This window comes from Podarcis tiliguerta, assembly GCF_965153285.1.
Source record: "Podarcis tiliguerta genome assembly, chromosome: 18".
Lineage (NCBI taxonomy): Eukaryota > Metazoa > Chordata > Lepidosauria > Squamata > Lacertidae > Podarcis > Podarcis tiliguerta.
Window position 1 is genome coordinate 7,407,511 of NC_139551.1, and position 18,564 is coordinate 7,426,074.

Here is an 18,564-nt window from a genome sequence, read left to right on the forward strand (position 1 = left end):
GCCCAGCAGTGTCCGGGTGCAAGAGCTCCTGCTTCTGGAAGGCGTTTGACAGGTGGAGGTCATTGAGGGCTGCCAGTGCAACGCTAGCCCATCTGAATGTCTCCGGCTGCCGTCTCTGAAAACCTTCTTCCCAGACTCCCCTCTGGAACAGACGTTGGATTTCGGCAGGTGTTCCAATGCAGAACATCCCAAAGGTACCGCGAGGCAGAGGTGTTGTGGATTGGAGCTCCGGGAACTTTTTCAGAGCAGGAGCAAGGATGTCATCTGTCGGGGAAACCAACAGGGCTTAATAATAATAACAACAACAACAACAACAACTTATTATTATTATTATTATTATTATTATTATTATTATTATTACCCCACCCATCTGCCTGGGTTTCCCCAGCTACTCTGGGCGGCTCCCAACAAAATTAAAAGCACAAGAACTACCCACTCTGGAAGAATGGCAGATGAAGGTGATGGAAGAAATTTAAAGACTATCTACAGAAATATTGCAAAATTAATGAGTGTTAGAATGATGTTGGATTGAGGTTAAGGGGTTTTTAGCAATAATGTTATGAAAGAATATGCAAAAATGGAATGTTAACAGGTGAAAAGTAAAAGCTATAATATATTAAGATCAAGATAAGGATAAAGGTAAAGAGGGAAAGGATTTGCTGAATAAATAAATTGAACTGGAATACAAAGAGGGGAGGTGTGGGGAGGTCCGGGAAACAAGCAAATGCAAGATATGTCATGAAAGATTGAACTGTTTTTAATTGTTTTTTATTTCTGTATTTTTCTTTTTTCTTTTTGTGAAAATCTTAATAAAATATTATTAAAAACAAACAAACAAAATTAAAAGCACAATAAAACATCAGACACTAAAAGCTTCCCTAAACAGGGCTGCCTTCAGATGTCTTCTAAAAGTCAGGTAGTTGTTTATTTCCTTGACATTTGCTGGGAGTGCGTTCCACAGGGCGGGTGCCACCACCGAGAAGGCCCTCTGCCTGGTCCTCTGTAACCTCACCTCTCGCAGTGAGGGATGGAGGGGTGGAGATGGAGGTGATCAGGAAATGACAACTAATCCAGAATGCGGCAGCTAGACTGGTGACTGGGGGCGGCCGTCGAGACCATATAACACGGGTCCTGAAAGACCTACATTGGCTCCCAGTACGTTTCCGAGCACAATTCAGAGTGTTGGTGCTGACCTTTCAAGCCCTAAACAGCCCAGTATACCTGAAGGAGCATCTCCACCCCCATCGTTCTACCCAGACACTGAGGTCCAGCGCCGAGGGCCTTCTGGCAGTTCCCTCACTGCGAGAAGCCAAGTTACAGGGAACCAGGCAGAGGGCCTTCTCGGTGGTAGCACCCGCCCTGTGGAACGCGCTCCCACCAGATGTCAAAGAGAACAACAACTACCAGACTTTCAGAAAACATCTGAAGGCAGCCCTGTTTAGGGAAGCTTTTAATATTTGATGCATTACTGTACAGTGGTACCTCGAGTTAAGTACTTAATTCATTCCGGAGGTCCGTTCTTAACCTAAAACTGTTCTTCACCTGAAGCACCACTTTAGATAATGGGGCCTCCTGCTCCTGCCACACCGCCGGAGCACAATTTCTGTTCTTATCCTGAAGCCAAGTTCTTAACCTGAAGCACTATTTCTGGGTTAGTGGAGTCTGTAACCTGAAGCGTATGTAACCTGAAGCATATGTAACCCGAGGTACCACTGTATTTTAATATTTTGTTGGATGCCGCCCAGGTGGGCGTGGCATAAATAATTAATTATAATTATAATTATAATTATAATTATAATTTTCCTCTCGGATCTCTTTTCAGAGGGGCTTGTCTGCCTGCCCACGGATTTCGACTCTGTTCTGATGAAGACCCCAAACGGGCACAGTGCGGTTCAGATCGTGGGGAGCTGCCGGCTGAGGGAGTCCTGTTACCGGGTCTCCCACGTGGAATACTACTTTGAGGAGGTGCTCAACTCTGTGGGAGAAAAACTGGAGCTGATTAAGGTGCGAATGCTGCTTCCATTCCAAAGCCCACTCACGTTAAAAGGGTGGACTCCACATCTTCCAAGACAACAACAATGCCCATTTACACCACAAAGAACTCATAACCCACCTACTCTCAGCAGCCAGAAGCATCATAGCCAGACACTGGAGAGACCTGTCAGGAGTAAGCATGGACCAATGGTACCAAATAGTATGGGAAACAGCCCTACTAGAAAAATTAACTAATAAACTGAAACTGACACGGGGACAAACAGAAGAAGACACCTTCACCCCGGTATGGCTCCCCTTTATCACATACACAGCCCAGCAGGACAATGACAATAATCCACCAACAGCATACAAATCAATATGGCTAACCTGATCCAAAACACCCACCCACCTCACTCACACACGAAAACAAAGATCACCACAGCCAATCACAAGCAAACAATCACACCCTAGGCCAACCCCAACCTCTCTCACCACCAAAGGAACACAAGTGAACAACACAAGCAACGCTGACACCAAACTCTACTTACATTAAACATAACAGAAACACCGCCACCCGACCCCACCCCCTTCCATCTTCCCTCTCTTCATCCCCCCTTTCTTTTTTCTTTTCTTTTCTTCTCCCCCTAATGCCTCAACAAATGAAATGGATTTGTAAAAATGTCACATGGAAAAAAACAACAACGAGGCATTACACTTACTTCTGTAAAACAAGAAAATCCTTAATAAAAAAAAAAAAAAGGTGGACTCCAACTCCCATCCGCCCCGGCCAACCAACATGATAATGGAAAGCAAGTCTCCTCTTCTCTGGGCTAAGCCTATCCAACTCCCTCAACCGTTCCTCATATGGCATGCTTTCCAGACCCTTGATCATCTCTGTCACCCTCCTCTGAACACGTTCCAGCTTGTCAACATCCTTCTTAAATTGTGGTGCCCAGAATTGGACACAGTATTCCAGGTGTGGTTTGACCAAGGCAAAAGAACAGCCCTTAAGATATTTGGAGATAGCTATCATATCTGTCACGGTCCGGTTCATGGGCGATCGAAGTCCTGGCTGGGGACGTCGGAACCGGGGGCAAGATGGCGGGATGGGAGCAGGAATGGGAGTCCAGAAGCTAAGTTAGAAAGCCAAGAGTCCGAGGGTCAGAGAGCTGGAAGTCAAGAAGCCAAGGATCCGAGGGTCAGGAAGCAAGGAGTCACAAAGTCAGGGGTCCGAGGATCAAGAAGCAAGGAGTCACAAAGTCAGGGGTCCGAGGGTCAGGAAGCAAGGAGTCACGAAGTCAGGGGTCCGAGGGTCAGAAAGCAAGGAGTCACGAAGTCAGGGGTTTGAGGATCAAGAAGCAAGGAGTCACAAAGTCAAGGGTCCAAGGGTCAAGAAGCAAGGAGTCACGAAGTCAGGGGTCCGAGGATCAAGAAGCAAGAAGTCACAAAGTCAGGGGTCCGAGGATCGAGAAGCAAGGAGCCACGAAGTCAGGGGTCCGAGGATCAAGAAGCAAGGAGTCACGAAGTCAAGGGTTTGAGGATCAAGAAGCAAGGAGTCACGAAGTCAGGGGTCCGAGGATCAAGAAGCAAGGAGCCACGAAGTCAGGGGTCCGAGGATCAAGAAGCAAGGAGTCACGAAGTCAGGGGTTTGAGGATCAAGAAGCAAGGAGTCACGAACTTAGGGGTCCAAGGATCAAGAAGCAAGGAGTCACAAAGTCAAGGGTCCGAGGACCAAGGAGCAAGGAGTCAAGGAGCCAAACGCAGCAAGGCAGGGAACGTGTTGCTGTGGCAAAGAGCTAAAGGGAAATGCTGACCTTATATCCCTTCCCGGCTCTTGCCACCAGGTGCTGTGAGTTACCAGTCAGCCTTACCTGTGTGGCTGCACCTTGCCTCTCCAGAAGAAGCTTAAGAAGGCCCCAATCCTGCAAAGTCCTACAGGTCACAGGACCTGGCTCCTGCAAGCACTCCTGACAATATCTCCTCTCAGTCTACTGTTTTCTAGGCTAAACATACCCAGATCCTTCAACCGTTCCTCATATGGCTTGCTTTCCAGACCCTCGATCATCTTGGTTGCCCTCCTCTGCACACCTTCCAGCTTGTAAATATCCCTCTTAAACTGGACAGCCCAGAATAGAGCGGGATACTATTCCTTCCCTCGATTTGGACGCCATGCTAGCCTAGAATTTCATTTGCCTTTTTTTGCTGCCGCATCTCGCTGTTGGCTCACATTAAGCTCATGGTCGACTAAAACCCCTGGATCATTTCCGCACGTCCTGCTGTCAAGCCAGGTTCCCCCGGCCTCTCACATCCTATTATTGTGCCTCTGTTTATTTCTAAGGACCTTACATTTGTCCCTGTTGAAATTCATTGTGTTAGCCTGGGCCCAATCTCCCAATCGGGACGCGGGTGGCGCTGTGGGTAAAAGCCTAGGGCTTGCCGATCGAAAGGTCGGCGGTTCGAATCCTCGCGGCGGGGTGCGCTCCCGTCGTTCGGTCCCAGCGCCTGCCAACCTAGCAGTTCGAAAGCACTCCTGGGTGCAAGTAGATAAATAGGGACCGCTTACTAGCGGGAAGGTAAACGGCGTTTCCGTGTGCGGCTCTGGCTCGCCAGAGCAGCGATGTCACGCTGGCCACGTGACCCGGAAGTGTCTCCGGACAGCGCTGGCCCCCAGCCTCTTTGAGTGAGATGGGCGCACAACCCTAGAGTCTGTCAAGACTGGCCCGTACGGGCAGGGGTACCTTTACCTTTAATCTCCCAATCCTTCTTTTTAAAAGACATCTGAAGGGAAGTTTTTAATATTTAATGCTGTATTGTTTTTAACACTTGATTGGAAGTCGCCCAGAGTGGCTGGGGAAACTCAGCCAGATGGGCGGGGTATAAATAATAAATTATTATTATTATTATTATTATTATTATTATTATTATTATTATGTCAGCTTGTATCTGGATTTTATCTTCTGAGCTATCCCTCCCAGTTTGGTGTTATGCGCTCAGCTTTTAAAGACTCTCATTTTCTGTGTGCTGTTTTCTGTAGCGATAAAACTCCAAAATAATAACTTCCCCTGAAATGATGTTTAGCTAAATGTGTGCCAGGTTTTCCTGTTGCAAAGACAAGCTGTTTTTTCCTTCTTCTGGGTGGTCCCAGAAGGTGTATTTGTGAATGACACATATCCTTTTGAATTCCCACCAGCCTGGCAAAGACAGTGGGAGACTAGCAAGTGATTTCCTCTTCTCCTTTTGTGTTTCAAATCTTCCAGGAAATTGATGTTGGAAGATGCTTAGGGCAATGTGACCCTGGAGGTCCCTGCCTGCTAAGGTAAGCACAACTGCCCCAAAGGTGTGAGCGCAGGTGCTAGCTGCACATCCAAAAAAAACACACCCCGTGACAATTGCATTTCTAAATGCAATGCCCACAAACTGCTCTAAGGGTGTGTGCAAGCACAGGAGATCACACACACACAATGGCAACACCTGAGAGCTGAATCCAGATTGTTCCTGTTAATTTCTGTGGATTGGGCTCAGCGACAGACTGGGGGAAAGAGATTCCCCAAGGGAGGTTTCTAGAGGTGTAAAATGGGTCATTCATTCAGTACACACACACACACACCTCAGTGCTGGGCTCATCCACACTGGCGCTGGCCGGGGATTATGAACTAGGGACCCCAACATTGGGAACCCCTCCAAACCTGTGCCAAAGGTTTATATATAATTATACAGATACGGTAATCTTTATTCTCGTTGTCCCATACAGAACAACGAAACTGGAAAAAATCTACATCAGACATTCAAAAACCAACAAGCCTGCAATCCCAGCCTGGTTAACCCCCTAAAAACTCTGATACCCCATTTTTAAATACAATATACTCCCACAGAGACTACCTTAGGTAAAGGTAAAGGTACCCCTGCCCGTATGGGCCAGTCTTGACAGACTCTAGGGTTGTGCGCCCATCTCACTTAAGAGGCCAGCGCTGTCCGGAGACACTTCCGGGTCACATGGCCAGCGTGACGAAGCTGCTCTGGCGAGCCAGAGCCGCACACAGAAACGCCGTTTACCTTCCCGCTAGTAAGCGGTCCCTATTTATCTACTTGCACTTAGGGGTGCTTTCGAACTGCTAGGTGGGCAGGAGCTGGGACCGAGAGACGGGGGCTCACCCCGCCGCGGGGATTCGAACCGCCGACCTTGAGATCAGCAAGTCCTAGGCACTGAGGTTTTACCCACAGCGCCACCCACGTCCCCTTACACTGCGTTTAAAACCAGAATCGCATTTGGATAGAAACTGTTTCTCAGGCGGCTGGTCCTTTATAACCCTGTACCTTCTTCCAGAAGGCAGAAGCTGAAAGAGATCATTATAAAGTACCTAATTATATGCACACTAAACATGGTGAGACGTAAATATAAGAAAGAGGAAAAGAAAAAAAAGAAACAGAATCTGTGCAGAAAGGAAAATAAAGGGGGGACGGACACCCAAAACTGTATATACTTTACAAGGTTTTAATTGTGCCGCACCAGATTACAGTATTTGTAAGAACGGGTTCCGGATATCGTAGAATTATTTGTCCATGGCGACTCTGCTGTTATATGCAAGTTGTTCGTATGTTGTGAGTTGGCAAAAGTCTTCAATCCAATCGTAGAAGGGAGCCACATTTTTTATTTTTCCAGTTTATCAGTATCCGTCTTTTTGCTGTGAAAAGGGCACCTGTGCTTGCCCGGGATTATGAACTATGGACCCCAACATTTAGTATCGCCTCTAAATCCGTGCCAAAGTTTTGCAGCCGTTTTGCAGCAAAACACACTCCCATATTTATTTATCTTTTGCAGTGTTCCGTAAGCCAAGTAATTGATACATGAAGCACAGGGACCGTAGTTAAGGTAAAGGTAAAGGTACCCCTGCCCGTACGGGCCAGTCTTGACAGACTCTAGGGTTGTGCGCTCATCTCACTCAAGAGGCCGGGAGCCAGCGCTGTCCGGAGACACTTCCGGGTCATGTGGCCAGCGTGACATCGCTGCTCTGGCGAGCCAGAGCCGCACACGGAACGCCATTTACCTTCCCGCTAGTAAGCGATCCCTATTTATCTACTTGCACCCGGGAGTGCTTTCGAACTGCTAGGTTGGCAGGCGCTGGGGCCGAACGACGGGAGCGCACCCCGCCGTGGGGATTCGAACCGCCGACCTGACGATCGGCAAGCCCTAGGCGCTGAGGCTTTTACCCACAGCGCCAACACCCCCCAAAATGCAGCAGTGTCCATATCACTTCAGACCTGTGTCAATGTTTTGCAGCGTGCTTTAGCACTGAATCAGAACAAAAGAGAGGGTTTTCCATGGATTGCTGTTGAACGCTCCTGAGGCTGCGCAATTCTGAGAGAAAACCCTGTTGAATTCAGCGGGGCTTGTGAATATAAATTGCCATCATCCCTGCGCCCTATGCTAACAAGCTATGGTTCCCGGGATTCTTTGGGGGTATGATACTGCTTAAAAATGCACAGTGCAGAGGGGGGTGCCACCACCGAAAAGGCCCTGTGCCTGTTCCCTGTAACCTCACTTCTTGCAGGGAGGGAACCGCCAGGAGGCCCTCGGAGCTGGACCTCAGTGTCCAGGCTGGACGATGGGGGTGGAGACGCTCCTTCAGGTATCCTGGGCCGAGGCCGTTTAGGGCTTTAAAGGTCAGCACCAACACTTTGAATTGTGCTTGGAAACGTACTGGGAGCCAATGTAGGTCTTTCAAGACCGGTGTTATGTGGTCTCGGCGGCCGCTCCCAGTCACCAGTCTAGCTGCCGCATTCTGGATTAGTTGTAGTTTCCGGGTCACCTTCAAAGGCCGTCCCATGTAGAGCACATGGCAGTAATCCAAGCGGGAGATAACCAGAGCATGTACCACTCTGGCGAGACAGTCTGCGGGCAGAGAGGGTCTCAGCCTGCTTACCAGATGGAGCCAGCGAGTTGCACGCCGGGGATTGCAGTCTGGACTCGGTGTTTTGCACAAGAGGGAGCCTCCGGATCGGGCCCCATGTAGAGTTGTAGCCTTACAACACCTGGAAGGAGCCAGGCTGGTTTAACAGGATGCCCTAGCCTGAATAGGCTCTCACGGCCAACTGTGTGGTGTAGTGGTTAAGAGCAGTGGACTCGTAATCTGGTGAACCGGGTTCGCTTCCCCGCTCCTCCACCTGCAGCTGCTGGGTGACCTTGGGCCAGTCACACTTCTCTGAAGTCTCTCAGCCCCACTCACCTCACAGAGTGTTTGTTGTGGGGGAGGAAGGAAAAGGAGAATGTTAGCCACTTTGAGACTCCTTCGGGTAGTGATAAAGCGGGATATCAAATCCAAACTCTTCTTATTCTTATTCTTCTCAACACAGGGACCCTCAGAGCCGAGGCAAGTGCCTTGTCTGGCATCTTGAAGACACCTCCAGCTCCTGCATCCCTCACCAATACGAGACAAATACCTTCCGGAGCCAAAGCGGGGAGCTCCACACCGTCTTTGCCGTCCGAGCTTGCAAATGCGGGCTCTTAAAGGGTCTTGGGGGACGCGGGTGGCGCTGTGGGTAAAAGCCTCAGCGCCTAGGGCTTGCTGATCGAAAGGTCGGCGGTTCGAATCCCCGCGGCGGGGTGCGCTCCCGTTGTTCGGTCCCAGCGCCTGCCAACCTAGCAGTTCGAAAGCACTCTCGGGTGCAAGTAGATAAATAGGGACCGCTTACTAGCGGGAAGGTAAACGGCGTTTCCGTGTGCGGCTCTGGCTTGCCAGAGCAGCGATGTCACGCTGGCCACATGACCCGGAAGTGTCTTCAGACAGCACTGGCCCCTGGCCTCTTAAGTGAGATGGGCGCACAACCCTAGAGTCTGTCAAGACTGGCCCGTATGGGCAGGGGTACCTTTACCTTTTTAAAGGGTCTTGGAACAGGCGCCCCGCAAAACACGAGGTTTAATTTAGCAAGTCAAAGGGAGGATGATTCCGCTAGCCAACATCTCCCCCAGATGTGGTTTGTCAAGAGATGGCGAATACATGAAAAAATTGGGTTTTTTTGGGGGGGGGGTACATTTCAGTTATTTCAACCTTCAAGACTCGAGTGCAGCTGCTTATAAGTAGCTAGAATGAACATTGCACATTTTGGGGAGAAGTTTAGATAGGGCCAAACTTCCTGTTTGGGATATTGTCCTGCTGGGAAAACTAATAAGCTGGACCAAAGGAAAAAGGATGTTTTAGGACCTGTTTGGTCGACTTTATTTCCTCTGTAAGCAAGGAGGGGACATGACCAAGGACACCCCCCCTCAACCTATGATCAAATATGCCTGAAATAGTGACTCAGGGCATTTTAATACTTTAATAACTTTCCTCTGGTATAACTGGGTCCATGTTTTGTACTCTTTAACCATTGTTGTTGTTTAGTCATTTAGTCGTGTCCGCCTCTTCGTGACCCCCTGGACCAGAGCACGCCAAGCACTCCTGTCTTCCACTGCCTCCCGCAGTTGGGTCAAACTCATGCTGGTCGCTTCGAGAACACTGTCCCACCATCTCGTCCTCCGTCGTCCCCTTCTCCTTGTGTCCTCCATCTTTCCCAACATCAGGGTCTTTTCCAGGGAGTCTTCTCTTCTCATGAGGTGGCCAAAGTATTGGAGCCTCAGCTTCACGATCTGTCCTTCTAGTGAACACTCAGGGCTGATTTCCTTCAGAATGGAGAGATTTGATCTTCTTGCAGTCCATGGGACTCTCAAGAGTCTCCTCCAGCACCATAATTCAAAAGCATCAATTTTTCAGCAATCAGCCTTCTTTATGGTCCAGCTCTCACTTCCATACATCACTACTGGGAAAATCTTAGCTTTAACTACAATTTGACTATATATGACTACAACCGACAAAGACAACAGGCAAAAGAAGCCTACATACACAAAGGTGTGATGGAAGAGCTAAAGAGGATAATCGACTACAGTGAAATCACGAAAGAAGATGATGCCTTATGGCCGCATCCTGACAGAGTTGGCCGGCAGGAGCTTGAAATTGTAACTGGTGGTGAACACATCTCTTTTACCACATCAAAAATTGCTTCTCTTATTGATGTAAATCAGTCCAAGGATCCAGAAAGTCAAAGAGTGTTTTATTGCCTTGTCCAGGCCCTCAAGTATCTCATCTTCAGTCTCATTGGATTACACCTCAAGATTAAGCCAATTTAAATTGCATGGATTTAAATTTGTACTGTCAAGTTTCTTTCGGTGGGGTCACTTTCCATTTCTTATCTCTCATTGGTTTTATGTGTGTCAGACTTTTTACAGAGTGAATTTAATAAATGCTAAAAAGCTTTTTCCCCCTTTTAAAAACGAAAGCATGACAATGTCGCAAAGAGTGGTCATTTGATGATGTCGCAGCCGGGATACAAGACTGAACTCTGACTTAACCTAGAAGTGTCGAAAGTGTTCCATATTATGAGAGAGAGGGTCACATCTGCACCATGCAATTAAAGCAGTTTCATGCTACTTCAAAACGCACATGGCTTCCTCCCAAGAATGCTGGGAACTTGATGGTTTGTTACAAGAGCCGACCGTCATTTGACGATCCCTCTTTCTCTCCTAGAACTACAGTGCTCTGTGAAGAGTGACTGCTTGCAAAAACCACAACAGCTCAAGTGATAAAAGAGTGGCACTGTGGGTTAAACCACAGAGCCAAGGGCTTGCCGATCAGAAGGTTGGCAGTTCGAATCCCCGCGACGGGGTGAGCTCCCGTTGCTCGGTCCCTGCTCCTGCCAACCTAGCAGTTCGAAAGCACGTCAAAGTGCAAGTAGATAAATAGGTACCACTCCAGTGGGAAGGTAAACGACGTTTCCGTGTGCTGCTCTGGTTCGCCAGAAGCGGCTTCGTCCTGCTGGCCACATGAACCGGAAGCTGTACGCTGGCTCTCTCGGCCAGTAAAGCGAGATGAGCGCTGCAACCCCAGAGTCAGCCACGACTGGACCTAATGGTCAGGGGTCCCTTTACCTTTACCTTACCCAAGTACATTTTCATATTTGCTTAATCTACCTTCCAGAACGTTATGTGTGAACGAGCTGGTGTGTGTTTCCCTAGCAGAAGCCCATTCCTAAGTTGGTCTAATCATGAGCAGAACCTTCTAAAGATCTGAGCTGCTCTCTCATTTCATGGCCATTGGCCGTCTGTGTTTCGGCTAAGGATAACCTTGACTGACAGATTCTGGTTGTGGACATAATTTCTCTGAAGCTAGGTCCTTTTGCGGGGCTCATCTTGTGTGAACACAATTTGCCAGTTCTGCAGGCTGGTCTTGGCAAAACAAGGGAGGGCTCTCCCTGGAATTATGGTAGAAGACACACGCACAAAACACACGCCCATGTGAGTGCTAAAAATTAAACTCTAATTGTGTAAAAAACAAAATAAAAAAAGTTATCCCTTCCTGGCTCTTGCCACCAGGTGCTGTGAGTCAGCCTCACCTGTGTGGCTGCACCTTGCCTCTCCAGAACAAGCTTAGGAAGGCCCCAATCCTGCAAAGTCCTACTGGTCACAGGGCCTGGCTCCTGCAAGCACTCCTGACAATATCTCCTCTCAGTCTACTGTTTTCTAGGCTAAACATACCCAGATCCTTCAACCGTTCCTCATATGGCTTGCTTCCTAGACCCTTGATCATCTTGGTTGCCCTCCTCTGCACACCTTCCAACTTGTAAATATCCCTCTTAAAGTGGACAGCCCAGAATAGAGCGGGATACTATTCCTTCCCTCGATTTGGACGCCATGCTAGCCTAGAATTTCATTTGCCTTTTTTTGCTGCTGCATCTCGCTGTTGGCTCACATTAAGCCCATGGTCGACTAAAACCCCTGGATCATTTCTGCACGTCCTGCTGTCAAGCCAGGTTCCCCCAGCCCCTCACATCCTATTATTGTGCCTCTGTTTATTTCTAAGGACCTTACATTTAAAATTAAACCCTAATTGTGTAAAAAACAAAATAAAAAAAGTTGGTTTTTTTCCAGCCTTCTTTATGGACCAGCTCTCACTTCCATACATCACTACTGGGAAAACCATAGCTTGAACTATACGGAGCTCATCTAGGAAAAGAAAAACTCAGATACTAAACCTCCTCTGTCTTGTGGTACATTTTTGGGAGAGGGAAAAGCTCAGGAGTGAACCCTACACAAATCTGGAGCGGAGTCCCTAAGGTGGTTTGTATGGCACCTTGTACCAGCAACTCCTGCAGCCAAGCTGGGGCAAAACGTCAGAAGCGGCTTAGTCCTGCTGGCCACATGACCTGGAAGCTGTACGCTGGCTCCCTCGGCCAGTAAAGCGAGATGAGCGCCGCAACCCCAGAGTCGGCCACGACTGGACCTAATGGTCAGGGGTCCCTTTAACTTTAAGGAAAAGCAGGATATAGAATCATAGAATCATAGAGTTGGAAGAGACCACAAGGGCCATCGAGTCCAACCCCCTGCCAAGCAGGAAACACCATCAGAGCGCTCCTGACATATGGTTGTCAAGCCTCTGCTTAAAGACCTCCAAAGAAGGAGACTCCACCACACTCCTTGGCAGCAAATTCCACTGTCAAACAGCTCTTACTGTCAGGAAGTTCTTCCTAATGTTTAGGCGGAATCTTCTTTCTTGTAGTTTGGATCCATTGCTCCGTGTCCGCTTCTCTGGAGCAGCAGAAAACAACCTTTCTCCCTCCTCTAGGTGACATCCTTTTATATATTTGAACATGGCTATCATATCACCCCTTAACCTCCTCTTCTCCAGGCTAAACATGCCCAGCTCCCTTAGCCGTTCCTCATAAGGCATCGTTTCCAGGCCTTTGACCATTTTGGTTGCCCTCCTCTGGACACGTTCCAGTTTGTCAGTGTCCTTCTTGAACTGTGGTGCCCAGAACTGGACACAGTACTCCAGGTGAGGTCTGACCAGAGCAGAATACAGTGGCACTATAACTTCCCTTGATCTAGATGCTATACTCCTATTGATGCAGCCCAGAATTGCATTGGCTTTTTTAGCTGCCGCGTCACACTGTTGGCTCATGTCAAGTTTGTGGTCAACCAAGACTCCTAGATCCTTTTCACATGTACTGCTCTCAAGCCAGGTGTCACCCATCTTGTATTTGTGCCTCTCATATTTTTTTTGCCCAAGTGCAATACTTTACATTTCTCCCTGTTAAAGTTCATTTTGTTTGTTTTGGCAAGAGGCGCAGTTGGGATGCAGGGCTGGGATAAATTTCTGCCTGAAACGCTGGTGAGTCTCTGTCAGGCCACACAGGCAATCTTGGGCCTAGGTGGACACACTGCATCATTAGCCCTTGATTCAGGACCGCAAGGACTAGGATGTCTGCGGAGAGTAAAGAATACTGAGCTGGGTGTGACGAGGCTAGCTTCCTCTGCTCCTATAATAATGCAACAATTGTAGGAATAATATTTTGCACGTACAAAACTGTATTGCTCAGCCAAATGCAGGTTATAGCCAAAAAGCAAAAAAGGAAGAAAAGGAAACCAGTGAGTGCACAATCTCAGAAACATTTTTTTTTTAAAAAAAATCTTATAATAAGTCAGGTGGTTCTTATCTCTTATCTCTGGGAGCACCTCCACCCCCATCGTTCTGCCCGGACACTGAGATCCAGCGCCAAGGGCCTTCTGGCGGTTCCCTCATTGCGAGAAGCAAAGCTACAGGGAACCAGGCAGAGGGCCTTCTCGGTGGTGGCGCCTGCCCTGTGGAACGCCCTCCCAGCAGATGTCAAAGCGATAAACAACTACCTGATATTGAGAAGACATCTTAAGGCAGCCCTATTCAGGGAAGTTTTTAATGTGTGATATTTTAGTGTATTTTTGGTCTCTGTGGAAGCCACCCAGAGTGGCTGTGGAAACCCAGCCAGATGGGCAGGGTACAAATAAATTATTATTATTATTATTATTACTAAGCGTAAGGGTGAACTCCTGAGGTTTTCCTGAGTTGGGAGGTTTCCGCTCCCTTGAGACATGGCTGGTTTGACCAAGCAAGACAGCAAATACCTGATTTTGTTGATGTTGCTGAGGCTGACAAGCAATTTAAGTATCGATCCCTCGGCTTTTCATACAGCTTTACAGGATAATGCAGTAGTGTGTGGTGTTTTGATGGGACTGACAGCTGGCTTTCAAGCATGTTTTCTGTCCCTCTGTGTGTCTCTGTGCATCTATATCCAGATCCATGATGCACGCTCTGTTTTGCAGGGAAATAAGGTTGCTTGGCTCCTCGTTTTTTTCTTGCTTGTGTATTAGCTTTTCCTCACCTGCCTTCGTGCAGAAAGGCTGCCTTAATCCCCACCTTAATGGCCCCATTACACACCCGTTAGCCTCCCAGGGGGAGAGCAAACTCAGCTTTTGCCTGCTGAATAAACTTTGGCAGCTGGTTTCCTTTCTCCTTCCTGCCAAGCCAGGTTCACCCTCCTCTTTTCTGGAAAGGGGTGTCAAAGGGACAGAATCCACAACCCTCCCCAGAAAAGGCTTGTGTGTTCCTTCGCACCTTGTTAGCACCGCAATTAGCCCTTCCTGAGTGGCCCATTAGCAGGACCTCATTGTGGGGCCAAGAGATGGGCAGCAGCTTTGGTTATAAGTGCAGCCTTGGAGGACAGCAGAAGCTAGAGAGAAATCAGCCATGTTCCATCTCCAGCAACTGCTCTTGCTTCTACTGGCATGGATGCCCGCCTTCCCTGGCAGGCCCTCGTCTCCTGCCCACCTGGAGGCAGGGGGCTCCGAGGGCACAAGAGAACAGGCCCTCAAGAGGCTGTTGGAGGTCTTTGGCATTGGGGACCCCCCTCAATCTCCCCAGCACATCATCCGGCCTCCCCAGTACATGGTGGACCTCTACAACACGGTGGCCGATGACGATGGAGTCACCAAAGACCCGGACGTCTTGGAAGGCAATACAGTGCGCAGCTTTTTGGACAGAAGTAAGTGGCGGCGCGGAGGAGGGGGCGTTGGCAAGAGGGGTGTCAGGGTCTCAAGGGCACAAGGCAGGCTTTCTTGGGGAGGTTTGCAGGAGGGAGGTGATGGGCGGTTGTTGTGAGGGACCCCACCAAGTGCCAGGGGCTGCAAACCCCCACCCAACCCCTAAAAGCAGTGGCTTCAGGATGGCTGTCTAAGGACCAGGCATGGGGAACCTTGCACCCTCTAGACGTGATGAACTACAACTCCCATCACCCCCTGCCCCATTGGCAGGGTGTGTTGAAAGCTGCAGCTGAGCAACATCTGGAAAAGCAAAGGTTCCCCACAGCTGGCCTAAAATCTGACACCTTTCCTTGTGATGAAGGCATTTGGCCTGTTATTTTATTTTTGCATTTCAGGTTTATACATCCCATTAATTTTACAACCATTTTAACATTTCCCAACTCAACTCTCTCCCCTCTCTTTCTGTGGTTCCTTAAATTTATTCTTAATATCTTTTCTGCATATCCAAATTAACTTGATTTGCCCACTTATTCAACAACTTTAAATATGTATTGCAGGTTATTACAACAATCCTGCCAACGTCCTTATCTGTTTACAATTTATCTGTCAATATTCACTAACCCATTTCCATTCTTTTCTAAAAAGTTTGTCTTGATTTCTAACTCTCCTGGCAAGTTTCACCATTTCTGATTATTCCATAAGGTTTTTTATCCATTCTTCTTTTGCTGAAATTTCTGCTTCTTTCCATTTTTGGGGTGAGTAACATTCTTGCTGCTGTAGTAGCATACATGAATAATTTTCTGTATAGTTTAGGTAGTTCTGTCCCTGTTGGCTTTTGGGGTTTGATCTTCACACAAACCTCTAGTTTTTCTGAAGGACTTCAAAGCTTGCACACTGTTTTGTAAAAATTCAGCACAGCTGTGCAGAGATGGTGGGATTCTTATGCACAAAGCAGCACTGCCTTCTTATTGTCAGTATCTTCATATTTTATCCAGATCAGGAAATGATTCCTTGGAGCCAGGATAGCTCATTTGATTAGAGTGTGGCGCTGATAAATGCAGGTTTGATCCCTATATGGGAACGCTACATATTCCTCCATTGCAAAGGACTTGGACCAGATCAGATCTTTCCAAACTTTTCACGTTGAGGACACACTTTTTTAGACGTGCATCATTTTGCAGCGCAGTAATTCAGTTTTACTAGCGAACCAGGGATTCACTTACAATTGAGAACATGCATTTTAACTTGCAGAGGGGGAACTGCGAGTCAGTTGCAGCAAAAATAACAGCCTTCTGGCACGTGTTAGCTTTCCAAAATATTTCACATTTAGCGTACCCTAAACATTTTGGGTTGCATCTACTCAGAGTCAACCTTTTAAAATTAATGCACCAAGTAATTTGTATCCGTTAATTTCAGCAGGTCAGCTCTGATAGGGCTAACATCAGATGCACCCCATTTTCTCTTATTTTTAGGAGTGGGGGTGAGGTTAACATCAAAATAAGTGTTGAAACTCACTCTCTTTTAAATGTCCACTTTCTGCACTCAAGGTAACACAAAAAATAAACGTAGTTGTGTTGGTCCCATCAAAAAAATTCCACATTAGGACATTTCTTTACCAGGTCATCCAAAAATGTTACAGCATGCAATCAGCATGCAAGCTTTTGAGTCCTACAGAGCTCTTCCTCAGGCGAGGTGAAGAGTTCTGGAGAACGTGAAAGCTTGCACACTATTCCCGTAAACTTTTTGCCAGCCTAATTTAGGATTGTTTATTTAATTTAATTTTTTTTTAACAACAACCAAAACGCAAACAGTGAACCCCCCCCCGGCGACTGATACATTGGGTATACATAATCAATAATAACATATATTCAAATCAACCATATTTACAATTCTATATACCTTAATACTCCTCCCTCCACAAGGTTTATTTAACTTTTAACATTTTAGTTGCCCAAAATTATTCAAACCTGCCCAAATATCTTCTCAAACCAATCTTCCTCCTTCTCACTGACCTTATTTTTTTATATATATTATATTTTTATTAATTTTCAAATACAAAAGCAAATTTATACATTCCACACATCTTAATTACATCTTACTTCTCTTTTTTGACTTCCCTCACTTTGTCTGCCATTCCTTCCTATTGTTACTTTTTACACATTTCTGCCCTTTTAACCCTTTCCCCTCACAGAGCTTCCTTAAAGCTTACAAACGTAATTTTATTATCACTCAGTTTTTGCATATATTGAATAAACTTTTCCCAATCTTCTGTAAATCTTTGATTTCGTCGATTCCGGATCCTTCCTGTCATTCTGTCCAGTTCTGCATAATCCATCATTTTAGTTCTCCATTCTTCTATCTTAGGTAATTCCTCCTGTTTCCATTTCTGGGCCATCAATATTCTTGCAGCTGTCACTGCATATAAAAATAACTTCTTTTCCTTCTCACTGACCTTAAACCCTTTCATTTTGTGTATCTTCTCAGTTAGATATTCTAAGATTATAATATTTTTCAATTTTTCCCTCTATTGGTTCACTCCAGCTCTTCTGCATTTTTCCAATTACTCGCTATAACCTGTCTGGCTGCAATTACCATCAAATTTACCCATTTACATTCCTCTTTTGTTTCTAACTCGGTGCTACTCAGGCTAATAAGAACCATTAATTTAGATATTTCCACCTTCCTACCCACAATTCCCAATATTTCTGTACCAATCTGTTTCCAGAATTCATTAACTAACGGACAACCCCACCGCAAATGACTAATTTAGGAATTGCCCTAACATGGATTTTTTTTCCATCATGAGCCATTGCAAACCACCTTTTAACATGGAATGTAGGAGGCGAGACATGGCATTCAAGTGCTCAATTTTCCTTGCAGAAATTTGGGCATACGCTGCTGCTGTGTGTGTGTGTGTGTGTGTGTGTTTTCTCTGTAGCTCCCCACAAGTGGCATTTTTGTAAAAAAACAAATTTTATTAGTATTTCCCACACAACAACAACAACACGAAAGATATCAAAAAATAATACACAACACACAAAAATCAACGTTCGAAAACTAAAAAAAGCAACAACAACAACAAACCAAATCCATATCTTACAAGTTAATATTATAAACACTAAAACAACAACAAGACATTGACTTCCACCAATCCCACAGAACCTCCTTTATCTCATTCTGTTTTCCTGTTATCATCTCTATTCTAACATCTAGATATAAATCCTTCTTTCATATCCTTTCACTTCACAAGGTTATTCCAGACTCAGCCAGATTTCTACCTTGACTTTTGAGGTGTTCATTTAGGCATTCCCATTCTTTTTTAACTCCACTTTTTGGTTTTTGTCTTATTATGTCTATCAATTTGGCTAATTCTAAGTATTCTGAGCCTTGAGAGTGACAAAAGGACATCTCCCCCAAAATATTTTTTTTATTAGTTTTCACAATATTATAAACAAACAAACACACAAAACAAACAAACAAAAATCATAGCCTTATTGAAAATTACAGTTATTAACTTTGTTAAGTGACTTCCTCGCTTCCCCTTGGTTGAATTTCATTGCATGTCCTTTTTAACGGCTTTCCAAATCCCAATTTTTATGAAATTTAACGTCAGCATTAACATCCTTATGGAATTGAACGTATTAATTCACCACTTAACATAAATAAAATCCTAAGGCCATTAAGTATCTGCAAGCTGTTTTCAGTTA

The 18,564-nt window shown here is 46.3% G+C and overlaps 3 protein-coding genes across 3 annotated transcripts in view; all 3 read left to right on the forward strand.

Annotated features, from left to right (window-relative positions):
• Positions 1–18,564, forward strand: part of LOC310668255 (bone morphogenetic protein 2-like) — a gene marked incomplete at its 3' end in the record, with an annotated part of 26,255 nt that continues 7,691 nt past the window's right edge. The window contains exons 1-5 of the mRNA XM_083421279.1: positions 1–194; positions 1,823–2,004; positions 5,232–5,290; positions 8,326–8,499; positions 14,627–14,859. Of these exons, the coding sequence (XP_083277405.1) occupies positions 1,864–2,004; positions 5,232–5,290; positions 8,326–8,499; positions 14,627–14,859 (607 nt within the window). The 5' untranslated portion in view covers positions 1–194; positions 1,823–1,863. The remainder of the gene's footprint in view (positions 195–1,822; positions 2,005–5,231; positions 5,291–8,325; positions 8,500–14,626; positions 14,860–18,564) is intronic.
• On the forward strand, positions 6,354–10,362 carry LOC310668256 (protein mago nashi homolog; the record flags this gene model as incomplete). Its single annotated transcript, XM_083421280.1, has 2 exons — positions 6,354–6,363; positions 9,723–10,362. The coding sequence occupies 2 exons, from the start codon at positions 6,354–6,356 to the stop codon at positions 10,133–10,135; spliced, it is 423 nt and encodes a 140-aa protein (XP_083277406.1). The 3' UTR covers positions 10,136–10,362.
• LOC310668257 (bone morphogenetic protein 4-like) overlaps positions 14,607–18,564 on the forward strand; it is a gene marked incomplete at its 5' end in the record, with an annotated part of 11,677 nt that continues 7,719 nt past the window's right edge. The window contains one exon of the mRNA XM_083421281.1: positions 14,607–14,859. Within this exon, the coding sequence (XP_083277407.1) occupies positions 14,607–14,859 (253 nt within the window). The remainder of the gene's footprint in view (positions 14,860–18,564) is intronic.